Source organism: Tachypleus tridentatus, unplaced genomic scaffold (genome assembly GCF_004210375.1).
Source record: "Tachypleus tridentatus isolate NWPU-2018 unplaced genomic scaffold, ASM421037v1 Hic_cluster_2, whole genome shotgun sequence".
In the NCBI taxonomy this organism is placed as follows: Eukaryota; Metazoa; Arthropoda; class Merostomata; order Xiphosura; family Limulidae; genus Tachypleus; species Tachypleus tridentatus.
This window is the reverse complement of record NW_027467782.1, coordinates 18,106,943-18,122,099: the sequence shown is the minus strand read 5'-3', so window position 1 is coordinate 18,122,099 and position 15,157 is coordinate 18,106,943. Positions and strand designations below refer to the sequence as shown.

At 32.5% G+C, this 15,157-nt stretch overlaps 1 protein-coding gene across 1 annotated transcript; it reads left to right on the top strand.

The window, feature by feature from the left end:
- The first annotated feature begins 8,215 nt into the window (after positions 1-8,215).
- On the top strand, positions 8,216-13,013 carry LOC143242593 (putative ATP-dependent RNA helicase DDX4). The gene is made up of 2 exons (XM_076486064.1): positions 8,216-8,372; positions 11,544-13,013. The coding sequence occupies exons 1-2, from the start codon at positions 8,307-8,309 to the stop codon at positions 11,892-11,894; spliced, it is 417 nt and encodes a 138-aa protein (XP_076342179.1). The 5' UTR covers positions 8,216-8,306; the 3' UTR covers positions 11,895-13,013.
- The last annotated feature ends 2,144 nt before the right edge of the window (positions 13,014-15,157 follow it).

Sequence of the window (15,157 nt, the reverse complement as noted above, 5' to 3'; positions counted from 1 at the left end):
TAACCAATGTAAATATTCAGTTAAGGTCTGCGAACATTTTATCATTTTGTTTCTCTTGCGTGTTACGAGAGGATATAAACTCAAGGAATATTGTACACTATGTTTAAACAGTTTCTGTCTACTTATTAGAGATCAATCGATCGATTTAGAGGTTACACGTGGAAGAGCGAAATGTCTAAACTGATGTACGAGGTTCGATTCTCAGCATATAGCCCAACGTAGCTTTCTCTGAAAAACAACAACATGAGTTACGGTTGAATGGTTTTTATAACTCTAATTATAATGAAACATTTTAAATCGAATATTCCACAACTGAAATAAAACGTATATAAAATATATATTCACTAACTCTTGTTTATTGTTATATTTTATCTGTTTCAGCGACATCTCAGAAAGTGTCTTTAACAATTAGTGTTAAATTTCAGAACTAAATCGATTGAGAATGTTAACAAATTAAACTTTACTAGATGTTCAAGATTTGTGCACTCGTACTGCTGACTTTTATACCAGTTTTATCATCATGTATTTCATTTCTTCATCATGTGTCACTATACCTGTCTCAAACTTTAAACAGTATATTTTATACCAGTTTTACCATCATGTATTTCATTTCTTCATCATGTGCCACTATATCTGTCTAAAACTTTAAACAATATATTTTATACCAGTTTTATCATCATGTATTTCATTTCTTCATCATGTGTCACTATATCTGTCTCAAACTTTAAACAATATATTTTATACCAGTTTTATCATCATGTATTTCATTTCTTCATCATGTGTCACTATACCTGTCTCAAACTTTAAACAATATATTTTATACCAGTTTTATCATCATGTATTTCATTTCTTCATCATGTGTCACTATACCTGTCTCAAACTTTAAACAATATATTTTATACCAGTTTTATCATCATGTATTTCATTTCTTCATCATGTGTCACTATACCTGTATATATATTTTATACCAGTTTTTCATCATGTGTCACTATACCTGTCTCAAACTTTAAACAATATATTTTATACCAGTTTTATCATCATGTATTTCATTCCTTCATCATGTGCCACTATATCTGTCTCAAACTTTAAACAATATATTTTATACCAGTTTTATCATCATGTATTTCATTTCTTCATCATGTGTCACTATATCTTAATGATTATCTTTACATCCAAACATCTTATATCTGTCAAGGTTCACTGTATCTACTCTTTCTCTGTGTATCGTTTTCAATATTTTTCCGTTAATTTCCATGTTCTGTATTTTGAAAAACAGTTGTTGTTTTTTCTGCCGGTAATATCAAATGGTGGTTTACAGTAACAACTTGTTTTTCTAGGCATTAGAAACAAACATATTATTCCTTGTTTCATATATAATCTACATGATTGTCTGTAATGTTATATGATTGTCTGTAATGTTATGTGATTGTCTGTAATGTTATATGATAGTTTGTAATGTTATATAATTGTCTGTGATGTTATATAATTGTTTGTAATGTTATATGATGGTTTGTAATGTTATATGATTGTCTGTAATGTTATATGATTGTCTGTAATGTTACATGATTGTTTGTAATGTTATATGATGGTTCGTAATGCTATATGATTGTTTGTAATGTTATATGATTGTTTGTAATGTTCTCTTATTTTTAAAGCTATATTCGTAGAATTTCACCCCTCAGTGGAACTGCGGAATGTCTACGGACTTATAACGCTAGAAACCGAATTTCGATACCCGTAGTGAACAGGTTGCAGAAAGCTTTATCTCAAACAAAGAAAGAAAGAAAGCTTAATTTTTCACCCATTATACGTCTTTCACTTACATCCAATATGTTCACTACATTATATATACATGTGATTTTAAATTTACATCCAATGTATTTACTACGTTATTTATTTATAATATTTTAAACATACATTCAATGTATTCACTACGTTATTTATTTATAACATTTTAAACTTACATCCAATATGTTCACTACGTAATTTATTTATAATATTTTAAACACACATTCAATGTATTCACTACGTTATTTATATATAATATTTTAAACTTACATCCAATGTATTCGCTACGTTATTTATATACAATATTTTAAACTTACATCCAATGTATTCACTACGTTATTTATATATAATATTTTGGACTTACATCCAACGAGTTCACTGAGGCTATTTATATATAATATTTTAGCCTTACGTCCAATGTGTTCACTAAGGCTGTTTATTTATATTATTTTGGACTTACATCCAATGAGTTCACTAATGCTATTTATATATAATATTTTACACTAATATCCAATATGTTCACTAGGGCTATTTATTTATATTATTTTAGACTTACATCCAATGTGTTCACTAAGGCTATTTATTTATATTATTTTAGACTTACATCCAATGTGTTCACTAAGGCTATTTATTTATATTATTTTAGACTTACATCCAATGTGTTCACTAAGGCTATTTATTTATGTTATTTTAAACTTACATCCAATGTATTCACTACGTTATTTATGTATAATATTTTGGACTTACATCCAACGAGTTCACTAAGGCTATTTATATATAATATTTTACACTAACACCCAATATGTTCACTAGGGCTATTTATTTATATTATTTTAGACTTACATCCATACCAGCATCGTGTAGCATTGCGCGAAATTCCAAACAAACCAAAATCCTCAGATGGCCATTTTTTGATAAATCTTATAACATATCGTAACATTTCAAAACAAAATTCTGCTTTTCATCAGCGACCATGTTGGACATTTTCTCTTAAATACATTAAACTTTCTATCCTTTCGTAGTAGTATAACAATAGGTGAACATTGCTTAAAATTCTTGTTGGTTTTCTATAGATAGAAATAACAGTTCTTGTTTTGCTTTAGCTGTAAACATGTCTAAATATAGGGACAAGGTACTGGTTCACTTTTAAAGTTAATATAATACTATGCTTTACTGATCTTTTGAAAAGACATAAAAATGATTTCTGAATTCCAGTTGAATAAAATACATGAACGTGTCCAAACTTATTTCATATAAACATCTAGTTACATGGTAGAGACTTTAACTTCAGCCCCTCACTCGCTGGTACAACGGTAAGTCTACGGATTTACAACGCTTAAATCAGGAGTTCAATTCCTCTCAGATGGCTTAATAGATATCTCGATGTGACTTTGTTAAAAGAAAACAGATATCCCGATGTGGCTTTGTTAAAATAAAACAGATATCCTGATGTGACTTTGTTAAAAGATAATAGATAGCCCGATGTGGCTTTGTTAAAACAAAACAGATATCCCGATGTGACTCTGTTAAAACAAAACAGATATCCCGATGTGGCTTTGTTAAAACAAAACAGATATCCCGATGTGGCTTTGTTAAAACAAAACAGATATCCCGATGTGGGTTTGTTAAAACAAAACACACACACTTTAACTTCACATTATTACTTAGTCTTGACTTTATTGTAATTTGTTCTTTTTGTATTCTGCCTCCATTTTATCAGTTTCAAAAATTAATTATTTTCATACGTTACTTTTAAAAAAATATGTTCATAACTTCTTCTTGTAGCCGTGGCTACACTAAGTGTGACAGTCATATACATCAACAGATCACTCAAGAGTAGCCAAAGAGTTGACGACGAGTTCTGTTAGCTTACTGCCTTTTTAATGTTCTTTAATGTTCTGAGCGAAATGAACTTTCTGAAAAGACAAGGGTTGTAATAAACAATGATTTTGTTTTTCATTGAGGTTCAACTTTATTTATAATTTATCAATAGTATATATGTATGTAAAACATTTAATAGATTCTGATATGTTTCCCACCGTCAGCCTTAGTTGTTATGTTATCACACTTGTTTACTTCACATATTGTTCATGTTTTGTATTGTTTCTTTGTGTACTTCTTCAAGTTATTATGAATGAATTATTCTAAAAATAACACATATTTTGTATAGACACATGTACTTACCACATTTAACCATCAATGTGTTAGTTAATCCATTATGTATCAGTATAATAGAGTTTGAGTAAAATGGTTGAGATACTTTTTAACTTACGGACGATCACAACATGTACGGTGTGAAGGTCTGTTAACTGTGTTAATATTTGGTGACATAACGGAAAGACAAATACTCTAAATTAATTTACTGAATTCATGCTATCGTAACTTAAAAATTCTAGCTTTTATCGGTCCGTGTTATTGGAGAAGATATGTGTGAACTTGCACAATTCTGGATATGGAAAACACCAGCTTACGATATTAAAGTGGCAGACACTGTTCGGGTGTCAAAAGCACAAAAACTATTATTGTCACAAATGAGGCCGGACTTCCCTTTTATGTTGTCGTTCTTTCGTGTTTCATCCCTCTGGAAAATGACCAAAATGGACATCAAAAACGAGATCTATATGCAATAGCCTGCAATTTTATCGTCTGGCGAGCCTAGATCACAAACCCGGAAAGCAGCTAGTTGGCTCGGAACACGAACTGAAGCTACTCACAATCCAAATGTACCAGCAGAAGCTAATACCATCAACCGACAAACCGAATTTACCCTACTATGAAACCATGAATCCCGTGTCATAATATTTCTCTGTTGTGTGTGTTTAAATAATTCTTGTTTATATTGTTCAGTTAGTGATGAAATTACTCGGCGAATTTTTGCTTTGCAAGTCGAACAAAATGTGTAATTAAACAACGTAACATATGAAATGTTCCTGTCAGCTCTAGTAATTCTATTTTAGTTTACAATTTTAGATAAAACAAAATGTGTAATTAAACAACGTAACATATGAAATGTTCCTGTCAGCTCTAGTCATTCTATTTTAGTTTACAATTTTAGATAAAATCTATGTATATATTGTATTTCTACTGAAAAAACCCCCAAAACATAAAATGTTTACAGTGTTTTACGTCCATTTTTATCGGAAATGTTGAGTTGTTTTAATAGCTGAACTTAGTTTAACTGACACATAAGGTCAGTCGAACTAAATCTAAGAATACGTAATGCGTATATAAAAATAAAACAAAAAAGTTCTTTTTCTTTGTCCCTAAAATTAGGTTTTTTTTCAACATCAAACATACAATTCTGGAACATCTTTGTTTTTAAGTTTTCAGAAAAAAACTTAGTGAGTAACACAGTATAACATATTTTTAATATCTGTTTTGTCAGATATTATGTTAACGTAAATAAACTTCTTCAAACAACGTGATTTATTGAACCTAACGGCCCGGCATGGCCAAACGTGTTAAAGCGTTCGACTCGTAGTCCGAGGGTCGCGGGCTCGAATCCCGGTCGCATCAAACGTGCTCGAACTTTCAGCCGTGGGGTCGTTATAATGTTACGGTCAATACCACTATTCGTTGGTAAAAGAGTATCCTAAGAGTTGGAGGTGGGTGGTGATTACTAGCTGCCTTCCCTCTAGTCTTACACTGCTAAATTAGGGACGGCTAGCGCAGATAGCCCTCGAGTAGCTCTGTGCGAAATTCAAAAACAACAAAAAAACAATTGAACCTAACATTACCTTCACCAGTCTTTAGAAGAATTCTATAACTTCTGAGTCATTACACTTGAAAGCAAGTCGAAAAACTGTTGATCAAACAACAACTTGAAACATTATTTACTTTAGAATTAAATCTGGTCTCATAACATTTTGAAAAGTCGATTATGTTGTATAATTACTGTGAGATAGCAGATTGTAGTTTTATTTTGTGACGTTTCGGTTACCATTAAGTTTGTACATTTTCGATTGTTTAGTTAAACTATGAATTTTTAATTATGTTAAAGTGTTTGTTTGTTTGGGAATTTCGCACAAAGCTACTCGAGGGTTATCTGTGCTAGCCGTCCCTAATTTAGCAGTGTAAGACTAGAGGGAAGGCAGCTAGTCATCACCACCCACCGCCAACTCTTGGGCTACTCTTTTACCAACGAATAGTGGGATTGACCGTCACATTATACACCCCCACGGCTGGGAGGGCGAGCATGTTTAGCGCGACACGGGCGCGAACCCGCGACCCTCGGATTACGAGTCGCACGCCTTACGCGCTAGGCTATGTTAAAGTGCTAACTCACTTTATAGATACAGCACGTTAATTTTGAGTTCTCATGTATTATGAAACCGAGACAAGTTTCCCCTAGCGTTGACGTACAGATATTAATGTTGTGAAAGATTATGTAGATTTATGGTGATAACTAATCACATGAGATGCAATCTCGTGGTCTAATCAGTAGATAAAGATGGCTAAACGAGTTAGTTAAAAAGAATTATTGCTAAATATTGTTACTGATACAAGAAATGGTTCATTTTTGAAGCATTATGTTATTCTCTGGTTCTTTCTTCTTTTGTTTGATATTTGTTGATATTCATCTAAGTAACATTTATTTTGTATTATTTATTAATATATATATACCTAGTCCTGACCAGATACTGGCTTACTAACTCTTGTTTTGTACACAATAAAACTCGGATGCTAGTTGTTTTGGTTATCTGTTGTTATAATTTAATAAACTGTTGTTATTTTACACCACTTGAGCGGCGTTTTGATTAATTACGCTTTGAATTGATTTTCTGGCTAAATTATTACGAGAAAGATGAGTTTCTACAGAAAATGGTAAATAATTAAACTCACTTACAAACCCAATAAATAGATAGGAACTGGAGCACGTGACTGAGTCTACCAATGATAGATAGGAACTAGAGCACATGACTGAGTCATGTGGAATCGCACAAAATGAAAGTGCTTAAAGCTAGCTCTTTGCTATCACACCTGGACAACATAGACTTCACCTGACGGATCGATGAGTGAACAAACATTTATAAAAGTATTCAATTTTTTAAAAACAAAACAACATTTTACTGTTTAAACTTGTGCTGAATCTGTCGTTGTTTCACGTGGATTGACGTCATTGACGCGTAAACTGCTCTACAACCTTCAGTAACGAGGAAATAGACGGTGAAACTTTCACATTCCAAATCTTATTATGTCGTGACTGACTTTAACATCTTGTATGTACGAGGTCTGTTCAAAAAATACGCGGATTGTTTGAATTGCGCGGCTCCAGTTGGTTACAGGGGAATCCGCTTGGTGTTGCTAGGTTCGCACAGATCAGCTGATTATGACTCCATTTCCCGATTGCAGATATCTTCTTTTGTGTATTAGCTACGCGGTTTTAAGTGAAGTGCGATTTTTTCGTTTGGCGGATTTCAGAATGAATGACCTGAAGGAGCAACGACTTGCTGTGAAATTTTGTGTTAAACTTGGAAAATCTGCGACTGAAACTTTTGCTATGCTTAACACGGCTTACGGTGATGTTGCTATGAATCGTACGGCATGTTTCAAGTGGCATGAACGTTTTAAGGATGGTCGACAGTCCATTGAAGATGATGAGCGTCCTGGACGTCCTTCCACGTCAACTGACGACCCACACGTCGACAAAATCAACACCCTGGTGCAGGCAAATTGACGTCTGACTGTCAGGGGAGCTTGCTGAAGAGTGTGGGATATCAGTTGGATCTTGTTACGGGATTTTGACCGAAAAATTGAAGATGCACCGCGTTGCTGCGAAATTTGTGCCTCAGAACTCGTGAGTTTTTGGCCAAACACTCGATTACTGTTCTTCCCCACCCCCCTACTCACCTGACCTTGCTCCTTGCGATGTTTTTTTGTTCCCCAAACTCAAAAGACCCTTGAAAGGAAGAAGATTTGAGACGATTCCCGAGATTAAGGCAAATGCAACGAAGGAGCTGGAGGACATTACAAAAGAAGCGTACCAGGACTGTTTCAACAAGTGGAAACACCGTTGGGATAAGTGTGTGCGTTGGGGAGGAGAGTACTTTGAAGGGATCCCAGACCTGTAACTTCTAAATAAAGTGCATTTTGTTTTATGACGTCAGTCCGCGTATTTTTTTGAACAGTTCTCGTACGACTGGATATTTCTGTCTTTCTTGGTAACCCTGCAGGTTCCACGTAAGTAAACTTTTTTTACTCTTTTTACGAATTACTTAAATCTTATGTAATTGCATGCTTATTGACACTATTAATTTTTTTTTATTACATGCTTATGTAATTGACACTTGGCGGTAATTTAAATATCAACACATAATAATAAGTTTTTAATTAGGTTAAAGCAAATTAAGCGATGACCTCATTCTCTAAAATAAAGGTGCATATTAAAACGAAAATATTTTTAATAAATATAAAGTTATTTTGTACTTCTGGTTAAGTGTTAAGGTAACTTTGATCATTAGGTTCATAAAACCAACATTACATGTAAACAATCAGGCATGTGTCTAAGCTTCTGAGAAATGTACAGTCACAGGAAATCTTTGTGGCTAACGTTTGTACTTGTGAAACAGAAAAGCATGGAAGCTGTAAGTTTTTATGTTTGTGCATAGCACGTGTAATTGTTTAACTGTCTGTTAAAATTAACTTACTTTCCTTCCAACACTGATAGCATTAAAATATTAATATTCTTAGGTTTTCATATTTAGATAAAAATACATATCCAACTGAACTTTTGTATCATGCATTTATTCATATTTTTTTACTTTATGATATTCTGTATCCTAACACGATAAAAAAGACAATTTTTTTTCAAACTAGATAAGATGGAAACTTTTAATCTAATTAAGAATGATGTAGCATTTGTAACAACAAATAAAAACTAGTTTATGATTTATTGTAAGAAAAAGAGCGATTTTTAGTGTTAATTATTAACAGTAACAAACGAAAGGATAAGAAGCCCATTCCCTTTTAGTCCTTCATATATTGTTCCTGTAATCTGCCTTCAGTGATTCTATCGTATGAAAGGGATCAGGCTTTTATCCATTTTCTTTTAGTGTCTCACTCATTGTTTTTCTGGTCTGTCTTCAGTAGTCCTATATGTCTGTGGACTCAAACCGATAATAAAACGGTTTCGTAATGACAAGAAACCCACTTGCAGTTAAAATATACGAAAGTCGAAACGTTCTTCACCGCTTTATTTTGGTAAAAGTGTTATCACCATACCAGCCGTCCTGAAACTGGTTTTCGATACCCGTGATGGGCAGAGCATAAGCAAACAGTAGTCTTATCATGTAAAAGTAATATGTTGTGAAACATTTCAATACACATCCTGAAGAAAATGACGTTAGATAAGTAAATATTTATTTTTTCTTACTGAATACATTCAAAGTAAACTTTTAGATTTTCTTTCATCCTTCCTTGAGGTTAATTATCTTTATAATTAAGCAGAAATCACAAACTCAGAGTTAAATGTTTTCAGAATCAAAATGTAAATAATAATACATGATATTGTTTATTCTCTAAGTGTTAGGATGTAAGTGTCTTTTCTAATCTAGCAATGTGTGAATTCAATTAAACACACTCTTCGTAAAGGATGTAATATTAAAAGTACGTTAGGCCTAACACAACCGTCTTACGACCAATATATTAAATTAAACTGTCCTATATAGATAATATAATAAATATAAAAGTAGATAATTATGCTGTCCTTATAACTGACTTAGAATTAAATAATTAAAATCTCCAAAGTTGTTGAGATACAACGAGGTTAGTTAATCAGTAATGTCGAGAAACCCACTTGTTGAGAAATTTATATGCAAAAACGGCTCGTTTAGGTTGAGAAAATATTTTACATAGAAGAGCGAACAACGTTTCGACCTTCTTCCGTCATCGTGAGGTTCGCTCTGCTATGTAAAATATTTTCTCAACCCAAACAAGAGGTTAGTTAATCATATTTCTTGATTAAATTATCTACAAAGTTGTTTAAAAACATTTATATAAATTATTTCACGAATAAATAATCTTTTCAAAGTGTATCTTTATTGAAAGGTTTAAAGTAATTCATGTTTACTTTAAAATCTAATAAAAAAAACACCTTAAGTGGGAAAAAAAGGTGTGGCTAAAAATGGACTGAGCGTGCGAATTAAAGATATCAAATCAAATTTGGAGGCCAAACTTGTATCTACATTTATGCCATTGGTAATAATTTTACAGCTTATATTCATTCATTAGTCAGTTTGGCCGCGTGTTATATTTTATGTATTTTGGTTTACTCACCATCACGCCCAAAGCTGAACGAAAATCGCAGAATGGCTGACTAATGAATGTATATTGGCTGTAAAATTTGTACTAATGTTTATTACAAGTTAATCCGCCATTAGTGACTCATTAGTTACTGACTGTAAAACGCATTGCATGGAACTTGTTGGGACAGTTTAGTGTCAACTTGAATTTTTGGTCAGTTAACTATTTATTGCACAATAAAAACTTCTAGATAATTATTTGCTATGCTATTATGCATAAACCTACTTAACTGTTCATCTGATAGTTTTTGTATGTAGACCATAATAGGGCACATTATTAGAGATGGAGCAATGGTAAATTAAAATATTAAAACTAATATAAATAGTTAGTGTTTTTCCCACTGTATACAGAAAACTTGCATACTGTCCTTATACTAATTTATGTAAGTGTTCAAGAAATGTAACACTTTCCTTTGCCTCAGAGCAAAATATAACCCTGGAATTAATAAAGTTGATAACCATAAACCAAAATTTGTTCTTGTTAATAAAGTACCAAAACAGATGTGGGGAAACTTAGTAAGGGGCTTATAAATAATAGAAAAGCATTAGTATCAAAGTTGAATGTAGCTACCAAATGCTGGGTTTCACAACTTTACAGTGTGATGAAGTTTGCAAGGAAGGGAGTTTAAAAGAAGGAAAATCTCAGATTTCAGACAATATATTTATGATTTTGTAAACTTCAGAAAATTGAGAATCTTAGGAATCTATAGATTTATTACTCAGTTTTATACACTGAATAACTGTATTCACATATGCTGAAAACACTGCACAACAAAGTTTTTGCTTCTTGAACACTATTGGGTGTTCCTTATAGATTTTTGGCTGCTGATCACGTACTGTTTCATCAAAATCTTCAGTTTCACCAAGACATTGCTACAATGGGAAAACGATATCAGGGCAAGTGGAATCTGTCAATGCTTGCTGACTACTGTTGAATACTGCAACGTGATGCACCAGACATTGAATACAAACGAAAATCAGGAGCAAACCACTTTTAATTATGTTGAACTTAATAGCACATTACAAACATAAATGCAGTTAAATACGTTATTACCGGTAAACTGTCTATTTCTCAGGGTTCCTACGTGATGTAGCAAAATCAAAACTATATTTGTACATACCCACCAGGTACCTGCCACAATCAGCAAAAACTTTTCAAAAAGTTGTGCAGTGAAATATAATAGTCTCTACCTAACTGTATTCACATATGCTGAAAATTTAATAGTCTCTACCATTTTGATAGTTATTACAATGGAATAAAAATTAAATTATGGGTAAAAGTTTCAGTTTTTGCTTACTCTTATCTGAAACAAATGGTTATAAAAGATCAAAAGAACTTTTAATATCTCATCATATAAGATATTTTGGAGGAAAATTTGAGGGGATATATTAAGTTTTTCAAAGCTTAATGTTATTTACCTCTTTCAGTTAACAGTTATTCTATTATTTTGACAGGTGGCTTTTTCTCAAGTCCGTTATCTGATTTTAGAGGAAGCTGACAGAATGTTAGACATGGGTTTTGTTCCTGCTGTGATAAAAATGGTGGACGATCCTTCCATGACAGTAAAATCGAAGCATCAGACTCTCATGTTTAGTACTACATTCCCTGAAGAAATACAGCGACTAGCAGCAGAGTTTCTTAAGTCAGATTATTTATTTTTAGCAGTTGGTGTTGTTGGCTCTGCTAATATGGATGTCAAACAGAATTTCTACCAAGTCCAGCAATATGAAAAGAGGCAGAAACTCATAGAAATATTAAACAATTCAGGTATTACGAAAGGCTTGTTATTACTCAAATTGCTTTGAATTAGTTTTTTTAATATTGGAAATTATTGCAGTTTGCTACAAATGCAACAAAGAGGGACATGAGTAGAGATTGTCCAAAAAGTAGTGTATCAAGACTGAATGAAGAAAAAGGTAAATTGGTTTATATAATGTTTTGAGAATTAGCATTTTTCTAAAATAGAGGGATAAGTCAATGGAAAGTTGCCCATGGTACATACAAATGAGTGTTACTGTGACAGATTTTGTTGGAGTTGGTAATTCTCTCTTGAAATCAAATGATTGCTTGTGCTTACTGTTTAACAATTTAAAACAAAAAGTGAAAAGCAATTTAAATATAAAAAATGTTTGCCTCTGTATCTATTGGAAAAATACTTGGTTCAAAGGGAAAATTGGCCAAAGGTTACAGGTATTAATTAAAATTCATGTGAGAGAACCAGAATAAAATATAGATTTCCAGATGTTAACTTCAACTTCTTGCACACAAATAAATGGATGAAGCTGTGATGTAAGACAGCTAAGAAAAGATTAACAACAAGCAACAGATAAAATGTTTCTGCTGTTGATTTTAGACTTTTTGATAAATTCTCCGAAGTGTTTATTGGTATGCTGAAAAACAGAATGCTCAGAGAGACCTATTTATACAGACAAACCAAAATCTAGATGAAGTTCCAACATAAGTTATCAGATCAGGTTACCAAAAGATTGGCATTCATATGGACAATATGGCTTTGGAGATGATGACATTTGTGTGCTACCAGGCTTGAGCTGATTCTCACCTAAAAATCTTGTTTGGAGGAACTGTAATGGAGCATAACAACATGATGATAGCTCTTCTTCACTTGGAGGATGATGCATCCTCCATGCTCAGTATCCACTTTCAAGCACTTGTACTCAAAATTATTACATTCTTTTCCTCTGAACCAAACAGTTAACTCTTCAGTTTTGTTGTATTGTGATGTACATTTAGTTGAAATATCTTTCGGTATGATTGCTTATGTGTTTTTACAACTTACTCTCTATATCTCTTCTGTAATCTAGATGAACTTTTGTGGGTACAAGTTTAAATTTTAAACATGTTAGTTTTGTGTTTCAACAGCTGAAATTATTTTGAAATGGTTAAATACCTACCCCCTCCACTCTCTCTGTCTCGGTGTTTGGGTATATGTTTTACACTTCATCCTCCCTGTATTTATATTGGTCTTACAGTAATGTAATTTGGACTGAAAATTATTTTGGTCCTTTTCAGGGCTATGTCCATGTATTTTGGTACATTTATAGTTGTTATTTTGCCATAACAGCATAATGCCAAGTTTGTTGGTGGCACTTTATTTATTTTTTAATTTTATTTTTTCATTGTTATTATTTTTTATTAATTTATGTTATTTTTACTTATTTATTTTTATTTTTATGTTTAAAATATAAATTGACTGGGGAGAGATGTTTAGGACTAGCTTCATCACGTATGAGGTACCTATCTAGTTTGCATAGTAGTTAATTTTTCATCCAGTTCTTATCAAAGTACGTTATTGTACTATGTAGGAGTCTATCTAGTATGGTTGGTGTGTTTGAGTATTTATGTATGAATTTTGATGATGTTGTTCTTGGAACTCTATCTATATGCTGTTGTAAGGAGTGTGTTTTGGATTGTTTGTAGTTTGGTTTTAATTATTTTATTGCTTACAGTTATCCATGCTGGAGCTGCATGATCTATTACTGGTCTAATATATGTTTTATAGATTTTTAGTATGTTATCTGTAGATGCTCCACTGTTTTTACCAGTTAGACTTCCAGCGTAGTTAGTTCTTCACCAGACTTTATTCTTAATTTCGTTAACATGATTGATCCAAGTTAATTTAGAATCGTAAGTTAGACCTATAATTTTGCCGTTGAGGCAGTCTGAAGTAGTGTGCCATTCATATATAATTCTGGCAGTTGTTTTTTGTTTTGTCAATTTCGTAAAGACTACGAGTTGTGTTTTTGCTGTGTTCATTTTTATTTTTGACAGTATTCGCTTATTCTATTTAGTTGCGGTTGTATGTTAGTGGCTGCTACTATTGGTATTATAGCACTTTTCCAGACTGCCACATCATCTGCGAACTGTGAAGAGAATCCATGATTTGGATCCTTCAATGGTAAATTAAACGTTTACATACATAATGAAGAGAAAAAGGCTAACTAACCCTCCCTGAGGGACACCAGCCTCTGGAGTAAAGTACACAGAAAAGGTATCCTCAACATTTATTCTTCACTTTCTATTCTCCAAAAAGTTGGACAGCCAGCGAATAATTCCACGCGGTAGTCCCATTTCAATCATTTGGAACCTTAAACCATCATGCCATACACTGTCAAATGCTTTCTCGATATCAAGGAAGCAAGCAACAGTACATTCTATATTGTTGAAGCTGTTTATTATAGTTTCACTTAATCTAATTAAATGATCTGTTGTTTGTCTAAATTTCCTAAATCAATTTTGTTCTTTTGGTAATTTTGATGTTATCTCCAAAAATGTGGAGAGTCTATTACTGATTATTCTTTCGAGAATTTTGCCAATACAGGTTAAAGGAAAAAATGTGTTGGTGAAACATACTGGCCTACTTTTTACAAATTAATATAAATCAAACATAATTATGTGAATCACACATACTTACATTACAATTTTCAATGCCTTTTGCTTTACGCCGCATCTTTAGCTGCTTCCTAATAGCACGAGCCATCTTAACCTAATGTCTGGAACAGAGTAAACTTAAAACTCAATAAATCAGTAAATTAAAAACATACAAGTTTAATAAAAGTTTCGGTTTTTCAAAAACGTGAAAATGTGGGTAAATAGATAACTAAGAGTACTTACGTTTAAATCACACTCTCAAAAACGATTAGAAACGTTCAATTTTGCTAAGCAACCGAATAACAATATCTCAGAATAGAACGATGCTATAAGACTTATAGTATAAGTGTTGTAACCAATCAAATTTAGCTAGGAACAAGCGACACTTTACAAAAACGAAAAGAAAAATGAATATACTTTCTAAACTTAACAAATGTTTAAGTAATCCACTTTTTAACACATTTTTCATAATTCTTACAACCACTTTATTTTTATTAATTTTGCCAAAATTAATTCAAATAAGGAGTTACATTACATGCAGTAAAACCTACATGACAAGTTTGTTGTTGTTTTTTAAATAAGCACAAAGCTACACAATGGGCTATCTGTGCTCAGCCCACCACGGCTATCGAAACGCGGTTTTTAGCGTTGTAAGTCCACAGACATTCCGCTGAGCCAC

Excerpts from the sequence above, each read along its gene's own strand:
- LOC143242593 (XM_076486064.1), top strand. The coding sequence starts at position 8,307 with ATGTACAGTCACAGGAAATCTTTGTGGCTAACGTTTGTACTTGTGAAA. Across the intron at positions 8,373-11,543 it reads AACAGAAAAGCATGGAAGCT|GTGGCTTTTTCTCAAGTCCG; the intron begins GTAAGTTTTTAT and ends TTATTTTGACAG.